This window comes from Macrobrachium nipponense, chromosome 7 (assembly GCF_015104395.2).
Source record: "Macrobrachium nipponense isolate FS-2020 chromosome 7, ASM1510439v2, whole genome shotgun sequence".
Lineage (NCBI taxonomy): Eukaryota > Metazoa > Arthropoda > Malacostraca > Decapoda > Palaemonidae > Macrobrachium > Macrobrachium nipponense.
This window is the reverse complement of record NC_061109.1, coordinates 53743205-53770600: the sequence shown is the minus strand read 5'-3', so window position 1 is coordinate 53770600 and position 27396 is coordinate 53743205. Positions and strand designations below refer to the sequence as shown.

The following is a 27396-nucleotide window of genomic DNA, read 5'->3' as shown; positions in this document are numbered from 1 at the left end:
CCGCGACTCCCTTGGTATCCGATTCTTCGTCTTCTTTCCTGCCCCCCCGCTCAGATTCCTCGTATTTTGTTTTTGGGGTCTTCCTTCCGTTCGGGGTGGGGCACTGTCCCCCCCCCCAAGTGCGTTGAGGGTAACCCCTCCTTTATCTAATCTGTCTGTGCTAACCGCAGGTGCTGACAGCCGTGGGTAGACGACCTTCTTGGACGGGTATGGGACCACTGCGGCTGCAGGGCGTGCCTAGCATCCACGATCTGCTGCAGAGTTCTTAGGGCGCGAGGTCTGGGGCGGTGACCTTGGAGTGGTCCTCCATACTAAACCTTCACGGCCGACTTTATGCTGGCTTCCCCCCACGGCTTGGTCTAACACTCCCCATGCTGTTGTCGGTGACAGCCGTCTGCCGCGTTCTAGGGCCGGTCCGGCCGCCGTAAACCGTAGGAGGGGTATGGCCGCCGCCGCCTGTGTTTTCTTCGTTCGTTTGCCTGCCCCAGACTTCCCGCTGTTCCAGCCAGCTCGCCCCCTGGACCCGGCCCGCCAGTACCCAGGTTGTCCCGCGTGGCTGCCGATGATTTCTAACTGAGGGCGGAGGCTGGGGCCTGGGCCTGCCGTACCTGGTCGCTGATGTGGTTCCCCCTACTACTGGACTTTGGCTGTACCCCTTCCTTGTTTGTTGCCTGCCAGCTGTTCCTGCCCCGCATCCACCTGCTGAGTGGTTGCTGTTCCTGGTTTCCGCTCCTGGTTCCTCCTGCGGCCTGTCCATGCTGGTCCTGGCCCATCGGTGTGTCTTCCCCAGTCCCAGGTCCTTCCGGAACAGGTGCAGTCCGGGCCGTGTTGCTTCGGCAATAGGCCAGACTCCGGCCTGGATGGAGGAAACCCTGAACGACTGTCCTGCTGTGAGCTGACGAAGAAGAGGTAAGGTTGTCCATCTTCGTCTTCGTCTGTTGCTTGGCCTCGTTCCCCACCTTCGACTTCTAAGGACCCATAACGGCCGAAGAAGGAAGAAGGCTGCCTGCCCCCCCCCTAAGAAGTCTCCTTCGGGAACTTCTAAGGGCCCGTCCCCACCGGGAGGTGGGGACGGGGGAGGGGGGTCCTTCTGCTGGTCCCCCTCCTGCTCCTTCGGGCGAAGCGGGGCCCAGTCTCCCCTTTCCGTAAGGAAGACGATAGGAACGGGGGACCTAGGAGGGAAGTATCGGTTAGCTCTGGTACCTTACCTCTCCTTGGTGCTAGCGGCGTATGCCGCTACGCCAGGTTTCCGGCTCGGTCTCATCGTTCGCCAGGGAAGGAGATCCCGAGTTGTATGCTTCTCCCTCTGGGAGACCCGTGCAGCAAACAGTTTTCGGCGCCAGAGTTCGGCCGTCGGCTGGCCAAGACCACGGCCACCGGAGTCAGAAAGGCTTGGCGAGAACCCGCTCAGGTGACCTCTCGCCAGGCCATCGGCCACGCTCTCCGCAGCGACCTCAGCTGGTTAAACCGGGTTTTGTTTTCTTCCCCCTAAGAAGACCCTTCCTTCGGGAACTTGCGAAGGGCTCGTCCCTACATTCCGGTTATGTGACGGGGGGCGTTCTTCTGCTGGTCCTCCTGGTTTCCCTTCGGGAACGGGGTCCTGTCTCCCCATTCTGAGAAAAGAAGAAGAAGACGGGGACCATAGGGTGTGCTGGCTACCGCTGGTACACCCTCGGGCCTGGTCTTGGCAGCTCTGCTGATAAGCCAAGGTACCGGCTCGGTTTGGGCTCGTTCCGCAAAGTTTCCGAAGTTGCCGCAGTGTAACCGATCTCCTTCGGGTGACCAGTGCAGCCAAAGTTAAGACGACCACCTGAGTTCGTCTCAGGCGTCATGACCGGAGGCAACTGGATGCAGAGAACTGTCCGAGAGTACCAGCTCAGGTGACTTCTCGCCAGGTCCAGCCGGTCCCTCCCGGGTTGGAGACGTGACGGTCCTCTGGACCGGCCACGGGTTGGCGGCTGCTGGAAGAAGGTCCCCCAGGTCCCCTCGACCGACGGTAACCAGGCCTCGGCTGGTTACCAGCGATTGACACGGTGCCGCGAGGAACGCCTCACCGGTCCTCACGGGCGAAAGCGAGCTCTGCAGGTCACCACTGGACCGCCTGCTCCCACAGGGACCAGGCGGTATACGGTGAACCGCAGCAGCAGCTTCGTCTGCACGCACGGGAACCGGGGTTCGACGTGCTCAGCTCGAGGCCGCTCGCCACAGCGTGAGCGGCACGGCCATGGCCTGCAGATCGATCCCCCACCAAAAAAACCGCGGGTTGGTCGATCGGGCTGCTCAGCCCCCCACGTAACGCTTGGGTCCTGCCAAGCGAGCGGGGGTGGGGGGATCGTTTTCAGTGGCGGGCTACCCCACGGGAAGAGCGAGGTAGCTAGGCGTGATCGGTGAGAGGTGGCGCCGCTCACGGATTCCCCGTTCACGACGCCGCAACGTGCCACGTTCATGGTCTTAGGACCAACCACAGGACCGTCACGCGCCAAGTGATTGGAGGCGGGGATCCGTCAGGGGGCGTTAGGGGGTAGCGGTCAGTTCTTGTCTCGTCCGATACCTTCAACTTCCTCGGCATACGCCCAGGGAAGAGCGAGGTATATAGGGAGTGATTCAGTGAGAGAATGCCCACAACGCTCCAACGATTCCCCGTCACGACGCCGCAGTTCCGGTTGGGGGTCGTTAGGATAACCAACCCGAACCGTTACGCCGCAATGTGATTGGAGGCAATCCGTCAGGGAGTCTGTTGGCTGGTCCTTTCTTCATGAAGGAGGAGGGGTCCTGGGAGCTGCTCTTGTTGGAGGGACTGGAGCGGTCCTAACTCCTCAATACGGCTGTAAACTTTCCGAAGATTCAGAGTCAACTTTACCCAGGTTATTGCACTGGATTTCGTCAGGCAAACAACGACCAGGGGGGGTAAGGATCGCCGCTCCGCCAACCAGCAGAGGCCCATGTCTCTGCTCGAGTCGTTTTGGGGCCCGGAGAGGGAAACCAAACCGACGGTGGGGGTGTATGCCGCGATCGGAGCTTGCCTATTCTGGTCTTGAACCGCAGAGTCTCTTCGTTCTCCGGACAAGAAGGCTCTCTCAGTTCTTGGCCGGGGATCGATCAAAGCTACTTCCACCTCCTCTACCCCCCCTGCGACAGCGGCCGTTTTCTACGTGTCTTCGGACACCGTATTTTAAATACTCCATTGCGGGTCCCTCCTGAGAACGGTGAGGGGTTTCGACCTCGACCGAGGTACTGGAATGAGTTCGGAGGACGGTTGATCGGGTATCGGCTCTTCCTCCTGTCAGGGTCGATCAGCCATCATCCCCACCCAGACGACGTTCACAGTGGGCGGGCAGACCCATTACCTACAGTGAGAGTTCGCTAACCCTCCTCGGGAAAACGTTTTCTCCTGACGATTAACGTTTTTCCCAGACTCTGAGAGGGCCATCGCCGCAAGGCGATGGCCTGCTCCTACTCTTTACTCCCACAAATGCTAGTTCCACTGGGCGAAGGCGAGCGAGTAGCCAATTCCTCCCCCATTCCCCTCTTCCCTCCTTCATCCTTCTCCTTACGGCTACGAGGGAAAGGGGAAGGATACCTACATAGGATTTCTCTGTAGGATCCCATGTTGGGGGACTTGGCGCTTAACCAGGGGGAACCTTCTGGTTCCTTACCTGACGTAAGGCCCCCACGGGTTCGTTGAGGTGGGATCCTGCCCCATTTCTCGAATTTCTACGGGAATCTGAGAGGGACCACCAGCCGTATACGTTTGACGAATTCGGTGGGGGTTTCGCAGGGACTGCTTAGAATTCTACGGAATTTCTAGCGCATTCAGTTTTGTTGAAGAGTTTTTCTTACGATCTCCAAACACACATAGGCGCGACCACGGTCCAAAGGTGAGCGAGACGGAATCAATCCCCGATATGTTAACACGATAATCGGGAACCTCGCCTTATGCTCGAAATTCCTGAATTTCTAGCATTAGGAAGAAGACTGCTGCTGAAAGAAGACTATCTCAACAGTAGGGCGACCTAACCCTGGAATAGAGAAAGAACGGACGGGGAATATCCAGTTTAGGGCTGGAACTATCGTCTTAGTAATTCTGTTCACCATTGAAGCTTTCCCTTCGGGAAGGAAGCTTACTCCTTCACTCTCCTTTAATAGAGCAACGAAGGGGTGGTCGATCTCCCAATCCTTATTTTGTTTTCTTGAAGGAAAGAATTTTAGGGGATGGAGATCGTTGTTCAGAATCCTACAAATTATACTACGTATATTAACCTCGCGAACATGATTCTGGCGTAAGCAGTTGAAATGGTCCGAGGGGTCAGGCGCATATCCTGGTTTATTCATTAAATACGGATTGCGACTTTAGACGAAAAGTATTCTAATTGAACTGCAGCCCGGGTTGCCTGCAACCTCCCAGGGAAGTTTCCAATTTCAATTTTGTCTATACTTATGGTGTTGTTCACAACAAACAACCACCATTTAATCTTTGTTATAGTTTACCAAATTCGTTTCGCTTAAATATAATTGCTCGAGCATATCTTTTTATGCTCGGTGGTTTCTAGAGCCGAACGCATTTTCCTTCGTGGAAAGGATTACTTGGCAACTCAGGGATGACGAGTGCAGCTGACTAGGGGGGGGGCTATGCGTTTATTGAATTGCCCCGAGGCCATTTCAGTATCAGCTGCCGCTTTGTGAGGATAGACTGGTTTGTTTATGTCCTTTCTCACCTGGCTTTGATTGAATAACAACCGTATCTCCTGCCCAACAATCACGGACTTAATGTCTCTGATTAACGGGGTTGGATTCTCGCAGTACTATGGATGGACCATCTAAACTGCTGTGAAACGCTGAGTTATTCATCGTCTTCCGGTGATTGCGAGAATTTTAATACAGAAGATATACTATCGAAGCTAATAGGATCTTGCAATCTTTCTGTTTACCGCACATGGTGGTTAAACAGAATTCTGTAATAGTCTCATTGACTGCAGTCGTATCCCGATAATTGCGAATGATTTTTTGCGGAAAAATCTGAGTTTGTCCTCAAAATATCTTGTATTGCGGAGGGTGTACAATTGTTTCATTGTTCACCCCGGATTAGCTCAGATTGTATTGAAAGGACATCCCGCCTACTCCCAACCACCTTGCCAAGCTCTACTTTCCAAACCGTTCAGCCCATGAGAAAGCAGTTCTTCAAGCGGCTCTACCCTGTGTTTCATTACTGAAGAACGCCCCGCTTTCATTGACACAAACGGACAGCAATGAAATGGCGGTTTAGCGTTTTCAGTCATTTGTAAGCACAGGCAGGTTTAGAATCTTGAGATTCCCTTCTCTCAGATTCAGCTGGAAGACGTAGGTTTGCATTTCATTGCCTACCTTCGTCTTCAAACGTTCACATAGTTGTTGTTTCTCCTTAATCTGAGATTCCAACGTCTATGAGAGTTTTTCTTGCCATCAGGGTGACCCTCGGTCTTTTGAAGGCAATTGACTTTCGCCTTTTGAAGCTTTATGCAATTAAGAAGAATCATGCGCCGGCCGTTCCGGCATCGGAGTGACTAAACAAATATTTTATTTGTTGGTCTCGTCAGCATTAAACTCTTTAAAGGGCGAAGGGTATCCACGTGACTTACCCGGATGCTTGGCGGACTTGCCGTGCTTATAATGATTCACGAACCAGGGTCAGTTGGCAGCTGTCAGAGCGCCCGAGTTCAGTTTAACGAAACTAATGGCTTGTGGACTTAGTTTCGGTTGTTCCAGAGCAATTCATTACTTCGTCTTAATAGCTTGTCAGTATGAGTACTTGTCAAATAACCAAAGTCTGAGAAGAGGGGATAGGTCAATACGGCTATTCCCTTCTTTTGTTCGTTATTAGGTAAACTGCATGAACTTCTCTTGAGGAAGTCAAGCAACCAAAGGGTGATGGGGATTTGTGACGCTCGATTTTTGTCGTACCGATCTTCGTAGCGTAACGACTCAGAAACCCTTCGGTTAAACTGACGATTTGATTCCTGAGTCCTTCACAATTACCCTCCCTAATGGACATTCACCGCCTCTCCGTATCGAAGGCTGATGCTGCTTTTGTCCCTGTGAATGGTGCGACGGAGCGTGTCCTGAAGAAAAAACTCGACACCCAGGATGAGTTGGTGGATGCCTCTTCATCCATTCTCATCCGCGTTCCGCAAGAACTTCTCCCGTGGACGCAGGTAATGAAGGAGGCGCTGGTCCAACCGGACCGCAATTGCACCTCCTTCTACCTTCAGGATATTTGCCCACAGTTCCTTTGATCTTTTTTTCCTTGGGAAACCGTGGTGGTTTGATCAACACGTTGGTTGTAGTTTAACCCAGACCCTCGCAGGATGCTGAACAGCCATCGAGTCCTGGTGTGAACCGTTAAGAAATGGATGGGAATGGAATGAGTGGTGACTGGCTCCTCTTCCCATCTTTTTCTTCCCTCTACCCTCTGGGTAGAGGGACCACGGTCGTTCACCCTGCTGGTTAAGGGACGAGATGCAGGTGAGCTACTCAAATAGTAGCAAATATCCTATCCCGTTTCAGTAGGGATAGGAGTAAATATCCCCACCACTTCCTCAACAAGGGGGTGGAAGAATGGATGCCAAATTGAGGACAAAACCCATCATTTTATGAGTTGATCTCTTGGCAAACAGGAACAAGGTTCTTGTTCTTGCTTGGGTACGGAAATAGATCGCTTGCCTCTCTCTTAGTACTTGGCCCAGAGGTCTGACCATTTGATCCTGCGGTGCACACCCCTCTCAGTCGGCAGACATAGGTTTGGATACCCTCCCTTGCTCTTAACTGACAGGGAGGCACTCCAGGGTTGGATGAACACCAGTCTGTTCACCAAAAAAGAACTCAGATTCCTCCCACCAAATAAGTTGTAGTTCTTCCTCTTGTTAAAGGACCGAGGGTTTGTATTTACGTATCGGAACAAATGACAATTTGTCGAAAATTGCATTTTTCCTAACTATACAAACCTGAGGTCCTTTCAATCTAGTCCAACCTCATGCCAAACCCCTCGCTCTGCAACTTTTTGCATGGGCCTAAAGTAAAAGTGATTCGTTCAACCTCTCGGGCGGCGCGGGAGGGCGGGCGCCGGCGGCACGATCGGAAACAAGCAGTTTAACTACCGTTCTCCCCTTTGTTTTTCGAAGCTTACGGACCGCCCCGAAGCTGACCGCTAGTTTACCGTTTCCTATTGTTTAAAGGACCTCAGGTTTGTGTATAGTTAGGAAAAATGCAATTTTCGTGACAAATTGTCATTTTGAGAGGAGGGTCCGAGTAATTGAATGGTTTGAAACTCAGGTTTATTGTAGCTTTATTGCTTTTTTTTATTTTAATTAATATCTTCATTTTGTTCATGAAACTTACCTGTCAGATATATATATAGCTGTATTTTCTGAAGTCCGACAGAAATTCAAAACTTCCGGCACACACAGTGGTCGCCAGGTGGTTAGTACCCATTTCCCGCCGCTGGGAGGCGGGTATCAGGAACCAGTCCCATTTTCTATTCATAATTTTTCTGTCGCGGTGCTGGAAACACCTGTTTTTCAGTACCTCCGTCTTAGGATTTTGGAAACTTCATGGCCGCTAAATATCCTAATTGTCTTTTGATTTATTGACTTGGATTTGTGGCTAGGCATACGCTATCTTAAATTGTTTTGAATATGATTCATTTTTGTATATCTGAATCTAGTTAGGCTAGTTTCAGAGGGTGTTGTCATGCTAGGATAGGGTGTGGCTACCGAAAGCTTCGGTAGTTTCCGCACTCGATATGCACGAGGGCTATGTGTCTTGCTTCTTTGTTGAGATTTGGTCATGTAAGGATGTGAGACTTTGTCTAATTCCATAAGGAAGACGTAGTGATTCATATGTACGCAATTAATCAGTAAACAAAGTCAGGGTAGGCTAACCTACCTGTAGACTATTTTGCCTAACCCTGTAGTATGGCCTACGGGCTATAAATATGTCTCGTGAGGTAATGCCCTTTACGTTATAGATTCCATCTGTATCTTGGAATCTAAGTGCTCGCTCTCCTATCATTGTGGTGAAAAGTGCTACTTCTGTAGTTGTTACTCCTAACCCTGTAATGTTGCCTTCGGGCCCTAAACAGTTTCTGTAGAGGGTATTGACCTTTCTCTGATACTCTATCGATTCGTAACTTAGAATCGAAAGTGCTGGCTTTGGAGAGCAAAAGTGAAGTGGCTAAGTGCAGTGACAGTGCCCCTTGTGAGTGGAGGGTGCGTCAGATCGGCCTTATTTCGCCTCTAGGCCGGGACCTCTGCTTGACGCCCAGGAACGGGGAGGGAGAGCATGTCGAAAGCCGAAGGAGGGTTACGAGGAACTCCCACCGATCTGACGTGCCTTCGGCAGACCTGAAGTTACTCCCAGGCTGCCAAAGTGCGTGCACGAATCCTGAAGGATTGCTTCTCGTCCTCCGAAGCGTCCTCCCTGCGCAGGGTTTTGGAGCTTTCGGAAGGACTGCGCGCCCTCTAAATAGAAGCTTTATAGAAGAGGACGTTTTCACGTCCTCTCTCTCTCTCTCGTCATGCGTTGCAGTGAGAAGTAAGAAAGGCGAACGTCGCCTGAACTCGTGTACGTCTTTCCACCGCCGAGAAAAGGGAAAGCAAGTCATATTAGCAGGACGCTTTTGAGCGCGGACGTCCTAGCTTTGTTGCTGTGAGAATAAGAAGGCGTTCCCTCTCGCCCCTCGTATTCTCACAACGATCAACCCTTCACCTGAGACTGCTTCGTGCAGTCGGTTTTTCTCTCCGAGATGTCTAATGCTCTTCCCTGAAGGCAGTTTCGCTTGCATTGACGCCTGTCAGGAGCGTGAGCGCTTTTCTGCACGCTTTTTTTTGACGCTCGGCTTGGACGGGACGTTCGATAGGACGCCAGGCGCGCGCGCGGGTGCACGCCAAGCGCGCACCAGTGACGACGAGGGCCGAGCGCACGCCAGTGGATACCGAGCGCGGAGCGCGCGCCGAGAGTGCTCGCTGCTCGCCAGTGGACGCCCGAGCGTGCTCGCTGCTAGTCAGTGGACGCCGAGCGCGCACGCCGGTGTGTCGCCTGGCTGAACGTTTCTGTTGAAGTCTTCAAGCTGATTTGGGCCTAAAGATTTTTTTACCTAACTTCGGTGATCCCTTCTACATCGCCTGCGAAGAATGTGAAGTAAGCAGTGCTTCAAGAGGAAGCTTAAAAGTGAAAAGGCAACTTCGTTTTCGAAACCCAGCAAGACCACGGGTTTCGTGAATTATAGAGGTCTTTGTCAGTAATTATTGCTTTTCGTAAAGTCCAGGATTGGATGGAGTTATGAAAGCTCAAGGAAAGATCTCTTTTGCTCTACCGCAGTCAAGACTTTGTGGTAAGGCAGCTATGGGTTATGTAAAAGCTCGACGTCCTGCACGTCAGGACTCTCGGCAACGTTCAGTAGGATTCTTGCAAAGGCACTCATCAAAAGGAGGAAAGCGCAAGACAGGACTTCCTTTGCCATACTGCCAATAAATTTTGATACGGGAGAGGAAGCTGGTTGGAGAGTTTCTTCCTCTTTCCAGGATAATTTGCAAGCTTTTTAGCCCATCTGAAAGGGCTTTTCAGATGATAGATTTTGTTAGTTCCTAGTCGGGACTTACGCTGCCGAATTGAACATCGTCGTTCTACCTGTCGTAAGCCGTCTCTTAACAGGATTCTTGCCCCTTCCTCGTTTGAGACGGAATCGAAAATAAAATGCTCGACTTCCTGGATTACGTTTTGTCAATTCAGTGAATTTCCCCCATTGACAATATACTATCGTTTTTGTCAAGTAAGTGGGTATCCCCTCATTGACAAATTATCTCTTTGTCCCGTAAATGGTTAGTTTCTCATTGACAAACTTCTCATTAACTTTATATTGCGTAAGCGGATAAGCTCTTATTGACAAGATTCGGAAGAGCTCTCATTCATTACATTCGCAGACTCGTACAAGAAATAGACTTGTAGACTACGTCAATGAACGCTTATGTCCAATAACATAAGAAAGCTTGAGATGTCCGCTTCAATTTCTCTTGAGTTTTGTTTATGAACTTGCCTGTCAGATATGTATGTAGCTGTATTTCCGAATTCAGCTATAGTTATATATGTCTGCCAGGTAAGTTATGAAAAAACTTTATTGCAATATAATATCATATTTTGCCTTGCGTTATTTTACTACTGGTTGTTCAAGTCATATACGCTTGCTGTAGTTACCTCTTCGGATGCAACCGAGAGGTCTATTGTCTATTAATTTAAGGACATTTAATCGTTACTCCCTGCAGCCTTCCAGGAGTTTCCGATTTATCTTTTACCGTTGTATGGTAGTGTTATGACGACACAAACGCATCTATATATTTAGCGTTTTCTGTTTCGCTTAAATATACCAGCTTGAGCTCTTTATTGCTAAAAATTACGGACCTATTTCTTCGTAGAATAGGGTAGCTGGCAACCAGGCATAAAGTTAAGAGACGACGATCGTAAGCTGCTGCTGTCACTGTCCTCTCCGCCAGTCCAAACGAGGCAGTACCAGCTCGTTCGCTGTCATGCGCGGTAGGTTTACGTCTCTCTCTCCCTTGCGGGATTGGACGGACTAACCGTATCTCTGTGCTGGCAGGTTACGTCTCTCTCTCTCCTGCGGGATTGACTGTATCTCTGCCTACAATCACGGACTTTAGCCTAAGATTGAGGGGATTTCTTACATGAATGAATAAACATTGCATTCGTTTTGCCTTACTATGTTCTCAGAGATATCTCTTACTCCTTTCGGTGCTCGTTTACCGCACGGTATAGGACTACGAGTCTACCGCAACATTTCACTATTATATGCTCTCCTGCTTAGGCAAAGCGCAGCCTTTTTAGGGAAGTAAACATACTGTGTGAGGGAATGGATGAGCTTGCTGGGGAACCCATTTCCTTCCTAAAGAAGTTTGTTTCCCTGAATAGACTGCAATTCAGACCTCTCAGTTTTTTCCTACCGGGAAAACTGAAATTTTATTAAAGATCTAGGAATGATTCTGAACATCTCTCGGATGCGTTAAGTATCACTTGAGGTGATAGAAAGAAGGTGCCGGACATCTGGAGAGGGTTTCAGATGTCCTGGATCATAATCTGAAAGAAGTGGAAGCAATTCTGTCGTCCCTCCAGTCCTGGAAACGAGTTTTTTTGGAACCAGTGGTCCATATCAACTCTGATCTTCCACAGCTCTCTCATATCTTAGGAAGTATCTTCTCTTCGGTCCCTGTTCGGGTTTACGAGAAAGAGCCTATTATAACAACAGACGTAGAATGTAACGATCCTCTAGAGGTTCGTTACAGGATTGCAAAAGTCCGTACGAATCGTCTCGACGACGGCAGCAACTACTGACTTTCCGAGTGGAATCTTTCTTTAGAAGTATGTTGAGAGTTATGGAGACTTTAGGGACGTCCTTTCATACATCTCTTCGCTATGATATTGAACAGGGATGGATGTTTAGTTCTCTTTTCCCCTTTTTCAAACGCTTAGGAAATGTAATAAGATGATTTATACCATCACAGGGAGCGACAATGACGCTAATCGCCCCACCCCTGTTGGCCTTCAAGATCCTAGATTCACAGAGGTCACGTCCTTCCAAGGACCTTTTCCGAGAGAGTCGGTCTACTTTAACACGAAAGGTACCTATAACCTCTCCGCTCTGAGTCTGACTACGTTCAGACTATCGAGATGTTGACAGCATAAGATTGCCATCTTCCCTTTCCGTTTGAAGAATGGGATAAGCTGGCAGTCACAACTATTAAAGAATACGCAAATATGTTTGTTGCACGGCCTTTTGGCTCAGAGATTTGCTTCTGTCAAACAACAAAGCCCTTCACGATCTTTGAGTTCTGTGGAATCTCGAAACTCGACTCACCAGTCTACTTTTTGTCTCACCTGTTGTTTTCTCGGAGTCAGACACTCGTGCGAGATCAGGAGACACATAGTAGCTCTGAGTTCTTGTTGACGAAGTCGGTTGCGTTTACACACCCCCGATGATCGTTTAACATGAGACCAGGTTGGACTGTCAGGCATTCATCCTTCGGGACTGAATCGCCTTTTTGCTCCTCGCTCCTTTCTCCTGGCACCAGAAGCTCGAGTCAGGAGTGGCTCAGGAGTTGATTCGCTAACGACGTTGGGTGCGTTCATACCCCAAGGTTTGCTTAGCTTGAATCGCCCAGGCAGTCCAGACACTCATCCTTCAGCGAAGAATAGTGCCTTATGGTCTTCAGGGTACAGCCTTGCTGTCCTTGATGCGTCTGACTGGTCAACTGGTCGGTCACCTGACTTTAGTACAGACTGACTGACTGTGCATGTCCAGATCGAAGCTTTCAATATGGAACTTAGACATAGTCTGAAGTTCTTGATGTCAAAGCATTCGAACATCTCCTACCTGTTAACTTCTTGCACGTGATCAGGAAGGCCCTTTTCTAATCACCCTAGATACGACAAAGAGGGTTAGTGAGGTTTTCAGCCATCGTCAGAAGTTTTGGCATTAGAGAACACAAGGCGGTGCGTTCTCTAAGCCTTCCGTTGTGGCCTAAGAATGGAAACCCGTCTTGTTCTTGGGCCAGGAGCTTGGAATCAAGGATGGCACAAGTTATTGGGCAGGAGCCAGAGAGAGTCCTGTGCCCTGTCAGGTCTCTCAAGTTTTATCTACATAAAACTCAAGAAAGTCGAAGTCGTACGGACAATCTGCAGTGTTCCGAAAAGACCAGACTTGCCCATATCGAAGAACACCCTGGCTTTATTGTTAAGGAGTTCTTTCAAAAAATGCTCCTTCATTGTGTTGGCACAAAGATTTGAAATCTTTTGATTTGAATGCTCACGAGGTGAGGGCGCGGCCTCGGAAGCATTTCAACAGAGCATGGCACTCAGCAACATCCTGAGTACCATGTTTTAGCGAAGCAACTCTGTGTTCAATTCACACTCCCTGCGAGATGTGAAGATGGCATATGAGATCTGCTGCTTGCTAGGCCATACGTGTCTGCAGACACAATCTTGGGGGCAGTAGTACCACTCATCCTATCCTGTAGAAAATGGTTAGAAGAGCTCTTAATTTAGTAGTTGAGTCGCCGACAACGGTGACTTCTTAACTCTTAAGCCTTAGTTAAACACACCTTAACTTTGGCTAGGTTGGTCAGGTGGTGATATATATTTTTATATATATATTTAATTTTACTTCTTAGCCCTCATGGTATGGTCAATATGGTCTAGTCACGTCGTGGTCTCGCCCCTGTTGACAGATCTCTGGAGTGCACCAGCTATATAGGTCTCTATACCTCGCGTGGCAACTCTAGTAGCACAAGCAGACTTACGTGGCAATAACCACGAAGCCAGCAATGCTAACAGGTGGAACCAAGATGTAAATCATCTGCATGCATTTGTTTCCCAAAATCCTTCTATTCTGTCCCTTCCCACCTCCAACGGTGGGATTCAGCTATATATATATCTGACAGGTAAGTTTCATGAACAAAATGATATTGTTATGATACAATAAAGTTTGTTCAACTTACCTGGCAGATATATATAATTAAGTACCCACCCACCTCCCCTCAGGGGACAGTGGAAATAAAAATTATGAATAGAAAATGGGACTGGTTCCTGATACCCGCCTCCCAGCGGCGGGAATGGGTACTAACCACCTGGCCGACCACTGTGTGTGCCGGAAGTTTTTGAATTTCTGTCGGACTTCAGAAAATACAGCTATATATATATCTGCCAGGTAAGTATGAACAAACTTTATTGTATCATAACAATATCATTTTTTATATATGTAAATAAAAATTACATAATGTAAAGTTTTAAGTGCTGGAAGCTTAGATAAAGTTTTATGAATCTGTCATATTTTTTAGGGGAAGAAGAGAATGATTAGGCAAGAAATGAATGGACATGATGGATTAGGTGCACAACAAAAGAAGAAGAAGAAAGTCCAGCAGACAAATGGATGGTCTGAAATGAACATTATTCCAGATCAAGTTAAGAGACTCAGAGATTTAGTTCTTAAACTCAAAGAACGAGTTCAGGTTGCAGGAGGAGTATCTGGTGGTGGCACTTTTCACTGGGTTGACTCTATCCTTGTGAAGGTAAAGATACACATTTATATTCATAGTTTCATACTTGGATGTAAATTTGGTGCTATATATTCATACTTTGATGTAAATTTGGTGCTATGCAAACAGGATATTTAGCCAAGGTAAATATTTCCAATTTATGCATATACATAAAGGAAGGCATTTCATGGGTATATTACTAGAAGCCTCAAATATGAGTAACGTATTCAGTAACCTGAAAGTTAACATGTTTGACAAGTGCATTTAGTTTATGCAGTATATTGTTTTTCATTGCAACTTCTTTTTCAAGGCTGTTCGTGATGGAGACTGGTTACTAATAGATGGAGTGAATGTTTGTTCTGCATCTGTCTTGGATCGACTAAATGCAATGTTAGAGCCAGGTGGTGTTTTGGCAATTAGTGAGAGAGGTGTTGTGGATGGTGCTGTTCCCAGTATTACTCCACACCGAAACTTCAGGCTATTCTTGGCAATGGACCCCCAGTATGGAGAGATTTCAAGGTAAGATTATTTAGTTCATGGCGAGTAATTTTGTTTAAAAATTGTTCATTTATATTGCTTGTATATCTGTTGGACTATGAGTTGTTACTTGACTGGTGTTATTTGCATTTATGCATTACAAAATTTATGAAGTGTAGAATCTGCAAAATTATGGAGAGTAGAATCTCTTGTATAACTTGGGATAAGTACTAAGGAGCCAGTTCTAAGATTATGTTATGCTCCATCTTAATACTTTAGGGAAGCATAGGGACAGAAATAAGTACAATTACGAAGAGAAAGGAAAGAAATAAATCAGCTTCATTTGAGAGTTCTTGAAACTGATTATTATCTACACAACACAATTACAGGCAGCCCTCGTTCAGCGGCAGGGGTTCTGTTCCTGGCCGCTGACGCTAAGTGATTTTGAGAGCTAAGTGATTTTAAAGTCTACAGCCGCCGCACACCTTCTTTCGGAATGTTAGACCAGTTAACAGCACCCTAGACTAGTCAAATGGCGCCGTAATCCAGCAATGGCACACTAAGTAAAATTGTATTTAATTACTATAGTACTACAGAATTTACTGTACAGTAGCAATGTACAGTACATTATAGTTTTATAAATACTGTAAAGTAAAAAAAAAAGCCTAGCTTTAATCCTTTGGGTGTCTAGAGTGATTATATATTGTATAATTGTTATTGGTATTTTATGCATTGTTGAAATATGGTGGGTGTCCTATATATGGACAGCATAAGGTTGATTCTAGAAGGTGTCTGTTTATGTATTTAAGTTGTGTTGTGACGTCATAGACAAGATGGCGGCGGTGTGGGGGGGATGTAAACAATAACACAGGGAAGAAGAAAGCACGTGCTGGTGGTGTGTGGTTGCTAGGGGAGAGCTCTCTTTCTGGTAGGAGTTTTGGGTCGTAGCAGAGCGTGGTTGATCAAAGATGCCTGGATCCGGCAGTGAACAAAGGGAGACTACTAGATGGAGAAGGGAATGTCCTAGGTTTAACGGGATACAAGAAGAAAGCAAAGAATGGAAAGGTCAAGCCGAAGATTGGCTATTGTTGTATGGAGAAGATACAAAATACCCGGTGATAGAAATGAGAATGAGCTTAAAAGGGAAAGCCCGAGAGCTAGTGGAAGCATTAGATAAAGATAAACTTACTGGTACAGAGGGTCCAAAGTTAATCCTAGAGAAACTAGATAAAGCCTATCTAAAAGACTCGGTAATGGAGAATTACGGCAGAATAAAAAGATACCTTCTAATAAGAAGAGAATCTTGGGAAAAGATGGCGGACTACTTAATTAGATACGAGAAGGCAGCATCTGAGTGTGAAAGAGCAATGGGGAAAGGCACGCTTGAAGGGGAAGTCAAGGGTTATCATGTAATAGAGCAAGCAAATCTCACTGAAAATCAAAAACAAATGGTATTATCGGCTTGTGGGCAAGAAAAGCTAGAGTACGAAACAGTGTCACAAACAATGAAAAGACTATTGTTCCGACACGGCATACAAACCTTCGGTCCTTTTACAATAGGAAGGTACTAGCGGCAGCTGGATAGGTCGTAAGCTTTCGAACAAGGGGTTCGGTAGTTAACTGCTTGTCCGACAGGCGCGCGCGCGCGACTGGGAGGTAAACAAATCACTTTTGCTTTCGGCCTGCTGGCGTGTGGACGTGTATCATCGCTCTCTGCCCGCTTCATCGTCGTTGCTTTCGCATGGTTGTGTTTTTCTTTTTCTATTTATCTAGTGAAACTGAATTGTAAGTACAATCATTTCATATTTATTTCCATTGAATTCAATTGTGAATTAAAGGATCTTGGTTTCACCACGCCCTCCGATTTTACCCGAGCTGGCCGGGACTGAAGGGAACGTAAGTGCGGGAATTCATTTTCCCAGAAATGATCCTCGTATTGTGTATGCTCGGTGCCGAGGGCGGGAGAGCGCTCGCTCCGAGCGTATATTTTGGTTGGAAATGTGTAGATGAAAATCGTAAGTAAGTGCTCTTTTCATTTATATATTTTTTTGACCTGTATGCTCGTTGCCGAGCGAATGCGCTCGGCACGAAAACTTATTCTGTATGGAAGTGGAATCGCAAGTACAGTATTCTTTTTCATTTTCATATATATTATTTGTTCCGATACGTAATACAAACCATCGGTCCTTTAACAATAGGAAGTAGCTAGCGGCAGCTGGAACGGTCGTAAGCTTCGAACAATGGGAGAACGGTAGTTAACTGCTTGTCCGACAGTCGCGCGCCGCGCGACTGGGAGGTAAACAAATCACTTTTGCTTTCGGCCGTGGGTGTGAAGGACGTGTTCGTCATCGCTCTCTGCCCGCTTCATCGTCGTATGCTTTGTTTATATTGTGTTTTCTACTAATGGTTTGTTTGACTTGAAAATGAAACTGTAAGTACACTGTTTTCATTTTCATTACTTAATTAAGAACCAACATGGAGTTATCGCCGTAGATGCGGCGATTTCCTCTCTTTTCATGAATTGAACCCTTGAATTATGTCTCGGTGCCGAGGGCGGGCGCGCTCGCGCCGAGTCATGTATTTTGGGCGAAAGTGTGTAATTGAAAAATGTAAGTACTCTTTTCATTATATTTTTGCCCTGTGCGTTCGTTACCGAGAGTGTGATTGCGCTCGGCACGAGCCTTTTAATTTTGTATAATAGAATGCAATGAAAGTGGATTCGCAATTGCAATATTCTTTTCATTTCATTTATTTATTTGCATGAAATTTAATTTGGATCAATTTTCGTTCTTACCCGGGAATTGATCCTTACGATTTTTTTTATGTGAAATGAATCGCAAGTGCAGTATTCTGTTTCATTTTCATATATTTTTTATGATAGCATCATATTATTGGATCAAGTTTCCGTTCTTACCCGGGAATTGATCTTTTCCCCTTTAAGTTCTATGAAGTGAATCGCAAGGGCAGTATTCTGTTTCATTTTCATATTACTTTTCACTGCTGTGCGGGGGTAGGGGAAGCGAAGGTCTGCCAGGAAGTCGTCGGAAAGCTCTCCCGCGACTCCCTTGGTATCCGATTCTTCGTCTTCCTTCCTGCCCCCCGCTCAGCTTCTTCGTTGTATTTTGTATTTGGGGTCTTCCTTGCGTTCGGGGTGGGGCATGTCTTCCCCCGTGCGTGAGGGAACCCCTCTTACTAATCTATCTATGTTACCGCAGGTGCTACATCCGTGGGAGACGACCTTGGACAGGTATGGACCACCGCGAGGCAGGGGCGTGCCTAGCATCCACGGGCTGCTGCAGCGTCTAGCGAGGTCTGGGGCGGTCTCCACTTCTACCACGGCGTTATGACTGCTCCCCCCCCTCCTGGTCTACACTCCCCATGCTGTGTCGAATGACGCCGTGGGGGGTGCCGCTACTAGGGCCGCAGCCGTACCGAGGTGGGGTTGCCGCCGCAGCCTGTTTTTCTTCGTGTTTGCTGCCTCCCCAGACTTCTTTTTTGCTGTTCCAGCAGCTCGCCCCTGGACCAGCCGCCAGGACCCAGGTTCCGCTGGCTGCCGATGATTCTACGAGGCGATCGCTGGGCCTGCCGTACCTGCCGCTGATGTGATTCCCGCTGTTGGCTTGGCTGTCCCTTCTGGGTACTACCGCTGCCGCTGTTCCTGCCGCTCCTGAGCTGGGTGCTGTTCCTGTCGCTCCTGATTCCTGTGCCTGTCCATGCTGGTCCTGCCCACGGTGTGTCTTCCCCAGTCCCAGGTCCTTCCGGACAGGTGCAGTCGGGCCCTGTTGCTTCGGCAACTGCCCCGGCTCCCTCCTGGATGGAGGACCTGACGACTGTCCTGCGTGAGCTGACGAGGAAGAGGAGGAGAGGAAGCTGTCATCTTCGTTCTTCATCGTCTGCTGCCTGCCTCTTCCCCTTCGACTTCTTAAGGCCCATAAGCCGAAGAAGAAAGAAGGCTGCCTTCCCCCCCCGTCATAGTAGTCTCCTTCGGGGAACTTCTAAGGGCCCGTCCCACCCCACCGGTGGGACGGGGGGCGGTCCTTCTGCTGCGTCCTCCTGCTCCTTCCGGGAGCGGGGCCCGTCTCCCCTTCCGTAAGGAAGAGATAGACGGGAACCAGAGGAGTATCGGTTAGCTCGGTACTTCCTCGCCTGGTGCTAGCGGCGATGCCGCTACGCAGGTTCCGGCTCGGTCTCTCGTTCGCGAGAGATCCCGAGTGTACGTTCTCCCTCGTGAGACCGTGCAGCCAAGTTTCGGCGCCAGAGTTCGCTCGGCGCCAAGAGCGGCGGCACGGAGCAGAAGGCTGGTGAGAGACGCTCAGGTGACTCTTGCCAGGCCAGCGGCCGCTCTTGCAGCGACCAGCTGGTAACCCGGGTTTTCCCCCCTAAGAAGGCTCCTTCGGGACCTTCTAAGGGCCCGTCTCGCTCCGGCGATTCGGGGAGCTCTTCTGCTGGTCCTCCTGCTCCCTCGGGAAACAGGGCCCATCTTTTCTTCTACCAAGGAGAAGAAGACGGGGACCAGAGGAGTACCAGCTTCGGCTGGCACTTCCTCGCCTGGTTCTAGCGGTTCTGCCGCTAAACCAGGATCTGCCTCGGCTTCTCGTTAGCGAGAAGTACCGAGTGGACGGTCTCCCGCGGGAGACCGTCCAGCCAAAGTCTTGACACCCGAGCTCGCTCGCCGCCAAGACCGAAGCGCGGAGCAGAAGACTGGCGAGTGTCGTGCAGACAACTCTCGCCAGGCCAGTGGACGCTCTCGCAGCGACCAGCTGGCTGCTCGGGTTGACGTGACGGTCGCTGACCAGCCACGGGTTGAGGCGAGGAAGGGGTGTCCCGCGGCCGTCGGTACCAGCCACGGCTGGTACCAGCGGCTCGACGCGCCGAGAGGACGCTCGCCGGTCTCACCGCGACAGCGAGCCTAGCAGGTCACCTGACGCCGCTCCCATCGGGACCGGGCGGAGGACGGTCAACCAGCAACAGCTCGCCTGACGCTAGAGATCAGCGTCGACGTTCTCAGCCAAGCCTCTCTCGCACCAGGCGAGCTGCAAGGCTAGGCCTGCTGCTCGATCGCCACCGCGGGTTGACGATACAGCAGCAGCCCTCCAAGCACGCTGGTCCTGCCAGCGAGCTAGGGGGGAGCGTCAGGTCTGCCTCTCCTGTACCTTCAACCTCCTCGGGCTACACCGGGAGGAGCGAGGTACCTATGAGTGATCGCGAGAGGTGCGCCGCTCGCGATCCCGCTATGACGCCGTATTGGACCAGGCACGGTTCTAGGACCGACCAGGACATACGCGCAATTAGCTGGAGGCGACCGTCAGGGGTCTGCCGCTGTTCCTCCTTCTGAAGGAGGAGTATCTCGGGATCTGTTCTTGTTGGAGGGACTGGACGGTCCTACTCCGCAAGACGCGGTTACTCCCGAGATACAGATTGCAGAAGTCATTAAGCTGATTCGTCAGCATAATGACCCTGCGGAAGGATTGCCGCTCCCACCAGCAGAGCCCACGTCTCTGCGCAGTCGTTTTGGGGCCCGAGAGGGAACCCAAACCGACGGTGGGTCTGCCGCGATCGGAGCTTGCCGATTCTTGTCTCGAACCAGTGTCTCTCGTCTCCGGACAAGAAGGCTCGCTCAGTTTCTGGCCGTCGTCATCAAGATACTTCCACCTCCTCTACTGCGACAGCGGCGTTTTCTACGTGTCTTCGGACACCGTATTAAATACTCCTTCGGTCCTCCTGAGAGGTTTCGACCTCGACGAGGACTGGAATGAGTCGGAGGACGGTATCGGCTCTCTCCTGTCAGGTGTCGATCAGCCCCACCCAGACGACGTTCACAGTGGCGGCAGACCCTTACCTACAGTGAGAGTTCGTAACCCTCCGCGGGAAAACGTTTTCTCCTGACGATACGTTTTCCCAGACTCTGAGAGGCCATCGCCGCAAGGGCGATGGCTGTTCCTACTCTTCTCCAACTGCTAGTTCCACTGGGAAGGCGAGCGAGTATCCAATTCCTCCCCCATTCCCTCTCTCCTTACGGCTACGAGGGAAAGGGGAAGGATCCTACAGAGATTTCTTTGTAGGATCACCACGTTCGGGACTGCGCTACCGGGGGGACCTTCGGGTCCTACCTGACGTAAGCCCCGGTCGTTGAGGAGGAATCCTGCCCATTCTCGATTTCTCACGGGAATCGAGAGGACCACCAGCCGATATCGTTTGACGAATTCGGTGGGGGTTTCGCAGACTGCTTAGAATTCTACGGAATTTCTAGCGCATTCAGAGTGTTCGAGTTTTTTACGATCTTCAAAACACTTACGCGGAGACCACGGTCCAAAGTGAGCGAGACGAGAATCCCCGATATGTTACACGATAAATCGGGGAACCTCGCCTATGCTCGAATTCCTGGAATTTTCTAGCATTTGGTGAAGAAGACTGCTGCTGAAAGAAACTATCTCACAGTAGGCGACCAACCTGGAATAGAGGAGATCGGACGGGATATCCAGTTTTGGCTTGAACTATCGTCTTAGTATTCTGTTCACCATTGAAGCTTTCCTTCGAGGAAGACTTCTCCTTCACTCTCTTTGATAGAGAACGAAGGTGGTCGATCTCCAATCCTTATTTTGTTTCTTGAAGGAAAGAAGTTTAGGATGGAGATCGTTGTTCAGAATCCTACAAATTACTACTACGTATATTAACCTCGCGACATGATTCTAACTAAGCAGTGAATTGTCCGAGGGGTAGGCGCATATCCTAGTTAATCTACGGATTGCGACTTATAAGAGAAGTATTCTAATTGAACTGCAACTCGGGGTTGCCTGCAACCTCCCAGGAGTTTTCAGTTTCAATTTTATATACTTATGGTTTTGTCACGACAAACACCATTTCAACTTTTATATTTACCGAAATTCGTTTCGCCTAAATATAATTGCCCTTCGTGGAATAATGGATTACCTGGCAACTTCAGGATGACGAATCAGCGAGAGCTCAGGCTCAACCCACTGCGTATTGAACTGCCTGATAGCAGCTCAGTATCAGCTGGCCTCCGAGATGCACGGTCATGTATGTCTCTCTCTGCCCTGCTTTGATTGACTACCGAACCGTATCTCTGCCCAACAATCATGGACTTAGGTCTCTGATTAACGGGGATTCTTCGCAATAATGAAGGACCATCTACTGCTGTGACGCTAGATTCCATCGCCTTCGACATTGCGAGAATTTTCAACAGAGATATCTCTTGGACTCTTTCATCTTTCTGTTTACCGCACGGTAACAGAAGTCTGTACAAGTCTCCCGCTGCATCGCACTGCGATAATGCGAATGATTTTGCAGACATCTGAGTTTGTCTTCAAAATATCTCGTATTCGTAGGTGTACAATTGTTCATTGTTCAACCCGAATTACAGGATGTGTCAGAAGACATCGCCTACTCTCCGACCTGACAGCTCTACTTCCAAATGTTCAGCCCATGAGAAGCAGTTCTTCAGGCGGCTTTCACCTGTGTTTTCATTACCGAAGAACGCCCCGCTTTCATTGCAACTACGACTTCTCACCGGACAGCAATGAAATAGCGTTAGCGTTTTCAGTCATTTTGTAAGCACAGGTTATGAATCTTGAGATCCTTCTCTCGATTCATATGTGAAGACGTAGGTTGCATTCAATATCTACCTTCGTCTTCAACGGTACATAGTGTTGTTTCTCCTTAGCTGAGATTCAACAAACATGAGATGTTTTACCTTCAGGGACCTCGGTCTCTAGAAGGCAATTGACTTTCGCCTGTTGGGTACATGCCTTAAGAGATCATCACCTCGCTGTCCGGGCATTGGTGACAAACAAATACATTATTTGTTTGGTCTCTCGGCATAACCCTTTAAAGGCGAAGGTCACGTGACTTACTCGGATGCTTTGACAACTTGCCTCCTACCGAACGCAGTCAGTCGGCAGCTGTCAGAGCGCCCGAGTCAGTTACGAACTACGCTGTTGACTTAGTTCGGTTGTTACAAAGCAACCATTACTTCGTTTTAATAGCTTGTCACAGTACCCATACCATTGACACCCACCATGGAGTGTCGGTGTCCTATCCACTACCGAGAACTTCGCTGCATGGGGATAGGAGGATGCGAGGACTTCGTTGCTAATAGACAGAACCAGTATGGGTACTGGACTCACCGAAGTACAGAAGAGGGAGGAGGAATCATGCGACTATTTCCTTCTTTTTTCCTCTGAGGAACTGCATGACTTCTCCTGCGAAGTCAAGCACCCAGGGGATGGGGATCCGTGACGCTCGATTTCGTACCGAACTTCGTATCGAAGACTCAGAACCCTTCGGTGCCCTGACGATTGGTTCGAGTCGTTCACAATCCCCTCCCTAATGGACTTCACCGCCTTCGATGCGAAGGAGATGCTGCCTTGGTCCGCAGAACTTCTCCTTGGCGCAGATACTGAAGGCAGGGGTCTGGTAAACTCAACCAGGGGAACACCCAATGCCCTTCTTCTACCTTCGGGATATTATTGCCCACAGGTCCTTGGATCTTTTTCCTTGGGGACCCGTGGTGGCTGCTCAACACGTTGTGTAGCGAACCCAGACCCTCGCAGGCTGAACAGCATCGAGTCCTGGTGTGTTTACCGTTTAAGAATGGATGGTGAATGAGAGTGTGACTGGCTCCTCCTTCCCATTTTTTCTTCCCCTCTCACCTGTGGTTAGAGGGACACGGTTCGTCACCCTGCTGGATAAGGACAAAGATTGCAGGTGAGCTAACTTAACAGAGCCCCATACCTATCCCTTTCACTAGGGATAGGAGCGTATATCCACCACTTCCTCCAACAAGGGGGAGGAAGTGGATGCCAGCTTGAGACAACCCATACTTTATGTTGCCTCTTGCAAACAGGAACAAGTTCTTGCTTGCTGGTACGAAGAGATACGCTTGCCTCTCTCTTAGTACTCGGCCCAGAGGTCTGACCATTGATCCTGCGGTGCACACCCCGATCAATCGGACAGAGGCTTGGATCCCTCCCTCGCTCTTACGACCAGGGAGGCATTCCAGGGATGGACGAACACCAGTCTGTTCATCAAAAGACTCAGATTCCTCCCACCAAGAAGTGAGTCTTCCTATTGTTAAAGGACCGATGGTTTGTATTACGTATCGGAACAAATGACAATTTGTCGAAAATTGCATTTTTCCTAACTATACAAACCTGAGGTCCTTTACATATAGTCCCTCCTCATGCCACCCCTCACTCTGCGTATTTTGCATGGGCCAAAAGCAAAAGTGATTTGTTTACCTCCCAGTCGCGCGGCGCGCGACTGTCGGACAAGCAGTTAACTACCGTTCTCCCCTTGTTCGAAGCTTACGACCGTTCCAGCTGCCGCTAGCTACTTCCTATTGTTAAAGGACCTCAGGTTTGTATAGTTAGGAAAAATGCAATTTTCGACAAATTGTCATTTTGATTGTAGCAATACTCATTTTGGATCAGTTTCCGAGCTTACCCGGAAATTGATCCTTTACCCTTTTTATTTGAATGAAGTGAAATCGCAAGTGCAGTTCTTTTTCATTTTCATATTTTATTGAGATTGCATTGTTTACTTGGATCAATGTTTCCGCTATTTCCCGGGAATTGATCCTTCCCCATTGAATTTGTATGAAGTGAAATCGCAAGCGCAGTATTCTTTTTCATTTTCATATATATTTTGATTGCATCAATTCATTATGGATCAAGGTTTCCATTCATAATCGGGAATGGATCCTTTTACCCTTGCGCTCGGTACCGAGGGCGCAAATGCGCTCGATCCGAGCCCTTATTCATTGTGAAGTGAATCGTAATGCAAGATTCTTTTTCATTTTATTCCTTTTATTATTGATTGCATCAATATTTATTTGGTTCAAGTTCCGCTCAGTCAGGAATTGATCCTTATGCCCTTGCATTCGGGCCGAGGGCACGATTGCTCTCGGGCTCTTATTATTATTGTCGGGTACAGGGTGCTGTGCGGGGTGGAAAAAACGAACGAGACCCCCCCCCCCCCCCCCCCCCACCCCCCCCCCCCCCCCCCCCCCCCCCCCCCCCTCGCTGCTCCCACAGATGGCCCTTCCCCTTGGGGGGGGGAGGTTATCTGCGTTCTCTCCTCGCCCGATCCGTCGAGCGCGGGGGAGGGCGCTCGTGCCCGATGTACAATTGTATTCGGGGGGTCTTCCACTCGTTCGGAGGAGGGCTCACCCCCCCGCGCGAGGGGACTTCCCCCCACTAATCGCTACTACTGTTATTTCCGCAGGTGCTACTGCCACGAGGGTGGACCTTGGTGAGTATGGGCGTCCTTCCATTTGCAGGGCGTGCTAGTGTCCAGGGGCTGCGGTTCTATGTCTGGGCCATACTGCGGTCACCCATGGAGTGGTGACCACGCTCCAGGTGACGACGTCCCTCCTCACCTGGTGTACCTCGCCTCACGTGGTAACAGTCTTGCCTACAGCCGCTGTGAAGTGCCGTTCGCCGTACCGAGAGGGGGGCGTGCCAGCCGCCACTCGTGGTTGCCGCGCTGCTGCGACCACACTTCCGCTGCCCTAGAGCTCGCCCCTGGACCTGCCGCCGGTACCAGGATGTTGCTGGCTGCTGCTCCACTTCCTGTGTTTCCGGTGCTTGCCTGCCGTACCTGCCGATTCTGGGCTGACTGTCCATGCAGTTGCTGCGCTGGCTGTCCCTGCCGTTGCTGCGCTGGCTGTCCCTGCCGTTGCTGCGCTGGCTGTCCCTACCAATGCTGTGCTGGCTGTTGCCTGCTGTTCCTGAGATGCCCATACCTGCTGACGTCGTCCTGTTCGTGGTGGTTACTACCCCAGACTTTGGTCTGTCTTGTACAGGTGCGTCCGGGCCCTGTGGCTTCGGCTACAGCAGCCCCGGCTCCGCCCTGGATAGCAGATCTTAAGTCTGTCCTGAGAAGCTGACGAAAGAAGAGGAGGAAGGTGTCGTCGTCGTCGTCTCATCTTCTTCATCGTCGTCGGCTGCCAACCTCTTCCCCTTCGACTTCTAAGGCTTCACAGCCGAGGAAGAAGAAGGTTGCCTCCTCCCTCCTAAGAAGTCTCCCTCGGGAGCTTCTCGGGGACCCGTCTCACCTCGGTGGGACGGGAGGGTTCCTTCCGCTGGTCCTCCTGCTCCTTCGGGTAGCGGGGCCCGTCTCTTCTTTCCGCAAGGAAGAAGACTACGGGGACCAGAGGGGTACCGGCTAACACCGGTACTTCCTCGCCTGGTGTCACAGTGGCTTCTGCCACTGCATCAGGGTCCGTCTCGGCCTCTCGATCGCGGGGAGGTACCGAGTGTACGGTCGCCTACCAGCGACCGTGCAGCCAGGAACCAGACCTCTGAGTCCGCTCAGCGTCAGGTTCACGGCACGGGGGCGGAAGACTGGTGACAGCCGCTCACGCGACTCTCACCAGACCAGCTCTCGCTCTCGCGGCGACAGCTGGCTACCGGGGACGTGACGGTCCACGAGACCGGCCACGGGCTGAGGCTGGGAAGAGGTCCTCCCGTTCGCCGGTGCCAGCCACGGCTGGAACCAGCGACGTGACGTGCCGTGAGGACAAGCACCGGTCTCACTGTGACAGTGGAGCCTGCAGGTCGCCTGACCGTCGCTCTCACAGAGCATGGCGATCGGGTACGGGCAACCAGCACCAGCTCTTCTGACCACCCGAGATCGGGGCCTGCTGTGCTCAGTCCAGCCGTTCTCCACAGCGAGACGGTTCGACCAGGCCTGCAGCTCGATCGCCACCGCGGAGGTGGACGATCGCCTGCAGCCCTCCAAGCCTGCTGGTTCTGCCAGCGAGCGAGGACGGGAGCGTCAGGTCTGCCTTCTCCCCTACTACTTCAACCTCCTCGGGTTACACCGGGAGGAGCGAGTATTGAGAGTGATCGTGAGGGGTGCGCCCCTCATGATCCCACCACGACGCCTACGTGCCAGGCACGGTTCTTGGACCGGCCAGGACGTATGCGCAAGTGGATGGAGAAGACCGAGAGGGCTGTCGCTGTTCCCCCTTCTTAGGAGGAAGGTTCTCGGAATATGCTCTTGTTCGAAGGGCTTAACGGTCTACTCTGCAAGATGCTGTGACTTCCGAGATCCAGAGGAACTTTGCCGAGGTTATGGCGCTGATTCGTCAGCACAACGACCTCGGGGAAGGATCGCCGCTCCCACCAGCAGAGCCACGTCTCGGCTCGAGTCGTTTTGCCCGAGAGGGAACCCAAAATCAACGGTGGGTCTGCCGCGATCGGAGCTTGCCGACTGTGTTGAACCAGGTAGTCTCTCGTCTCCGGACAAGAAGGCGCTTCTCAGTTCTGGCCGGTCGAACAAGCTACTTCACCTCCTCTACTGCGACAGAGGCGTTTTCTACGTGTCTTCGGACACCGTATTTGAATACCCCTTAGGTCCTCCTGAGTTTCGACCTCGACGAGGGACTGGAATGAGTTCGGAGGACGGTATCGGCTCTCTCCTGTCAGGTGTCGATCAGCCCCACCCAGGACGACGTTCACAGTGGCGGCAGACCCTTACCTACAGTATGAGTTCGTAACCCTCCTCGGGGAAAACGTTTTTCTCCTGACGATACGTTTTCCCAGGCTCTGAGAGGCCATCGCCGTAAGGCGATGGCTGCTCCTCTTTTCTTCTCAACTGCTAGTTCCGCTGGGAAGGCGAGCCAGTATCCAATTCCTCCCCATTCCCTCTCTCCTTACGGCTACGAAGGGAGGGAAAGGGGAGGGATCCTACAGATATTTCTCTGTAAGATCCCACGTTCGGGGCTGCGCTACCGGGGGGGACCTTCGGGTCCTACCTGACGTAAGCCCCGGTCGTTGAGGAGGGATCCTGCCCCTTTCTCGATTTCTACGGGAATCGGGAGGAC

General features: G+C 50.2%; 1 protein-coding gene across 1 annotated transcript in view; it reads left to right on the top strand.

Annotated features, from left to right (window-relative positions):
- LOC135217317 (midasin-like) overlaps positions 1–27396 on the top strand; it is a 236269-nt gene that overhangs the window by 95005 nt on the left and 113868 nt on the right. The window contains 2 exon segments of the mRNA XM_064253103.1: positions 13875–14105; positions 14383–14591. Coding sequence (XP_064109173.1) covers positions 13875–14105; positions 14383–14591 — 440 coding nt within the window.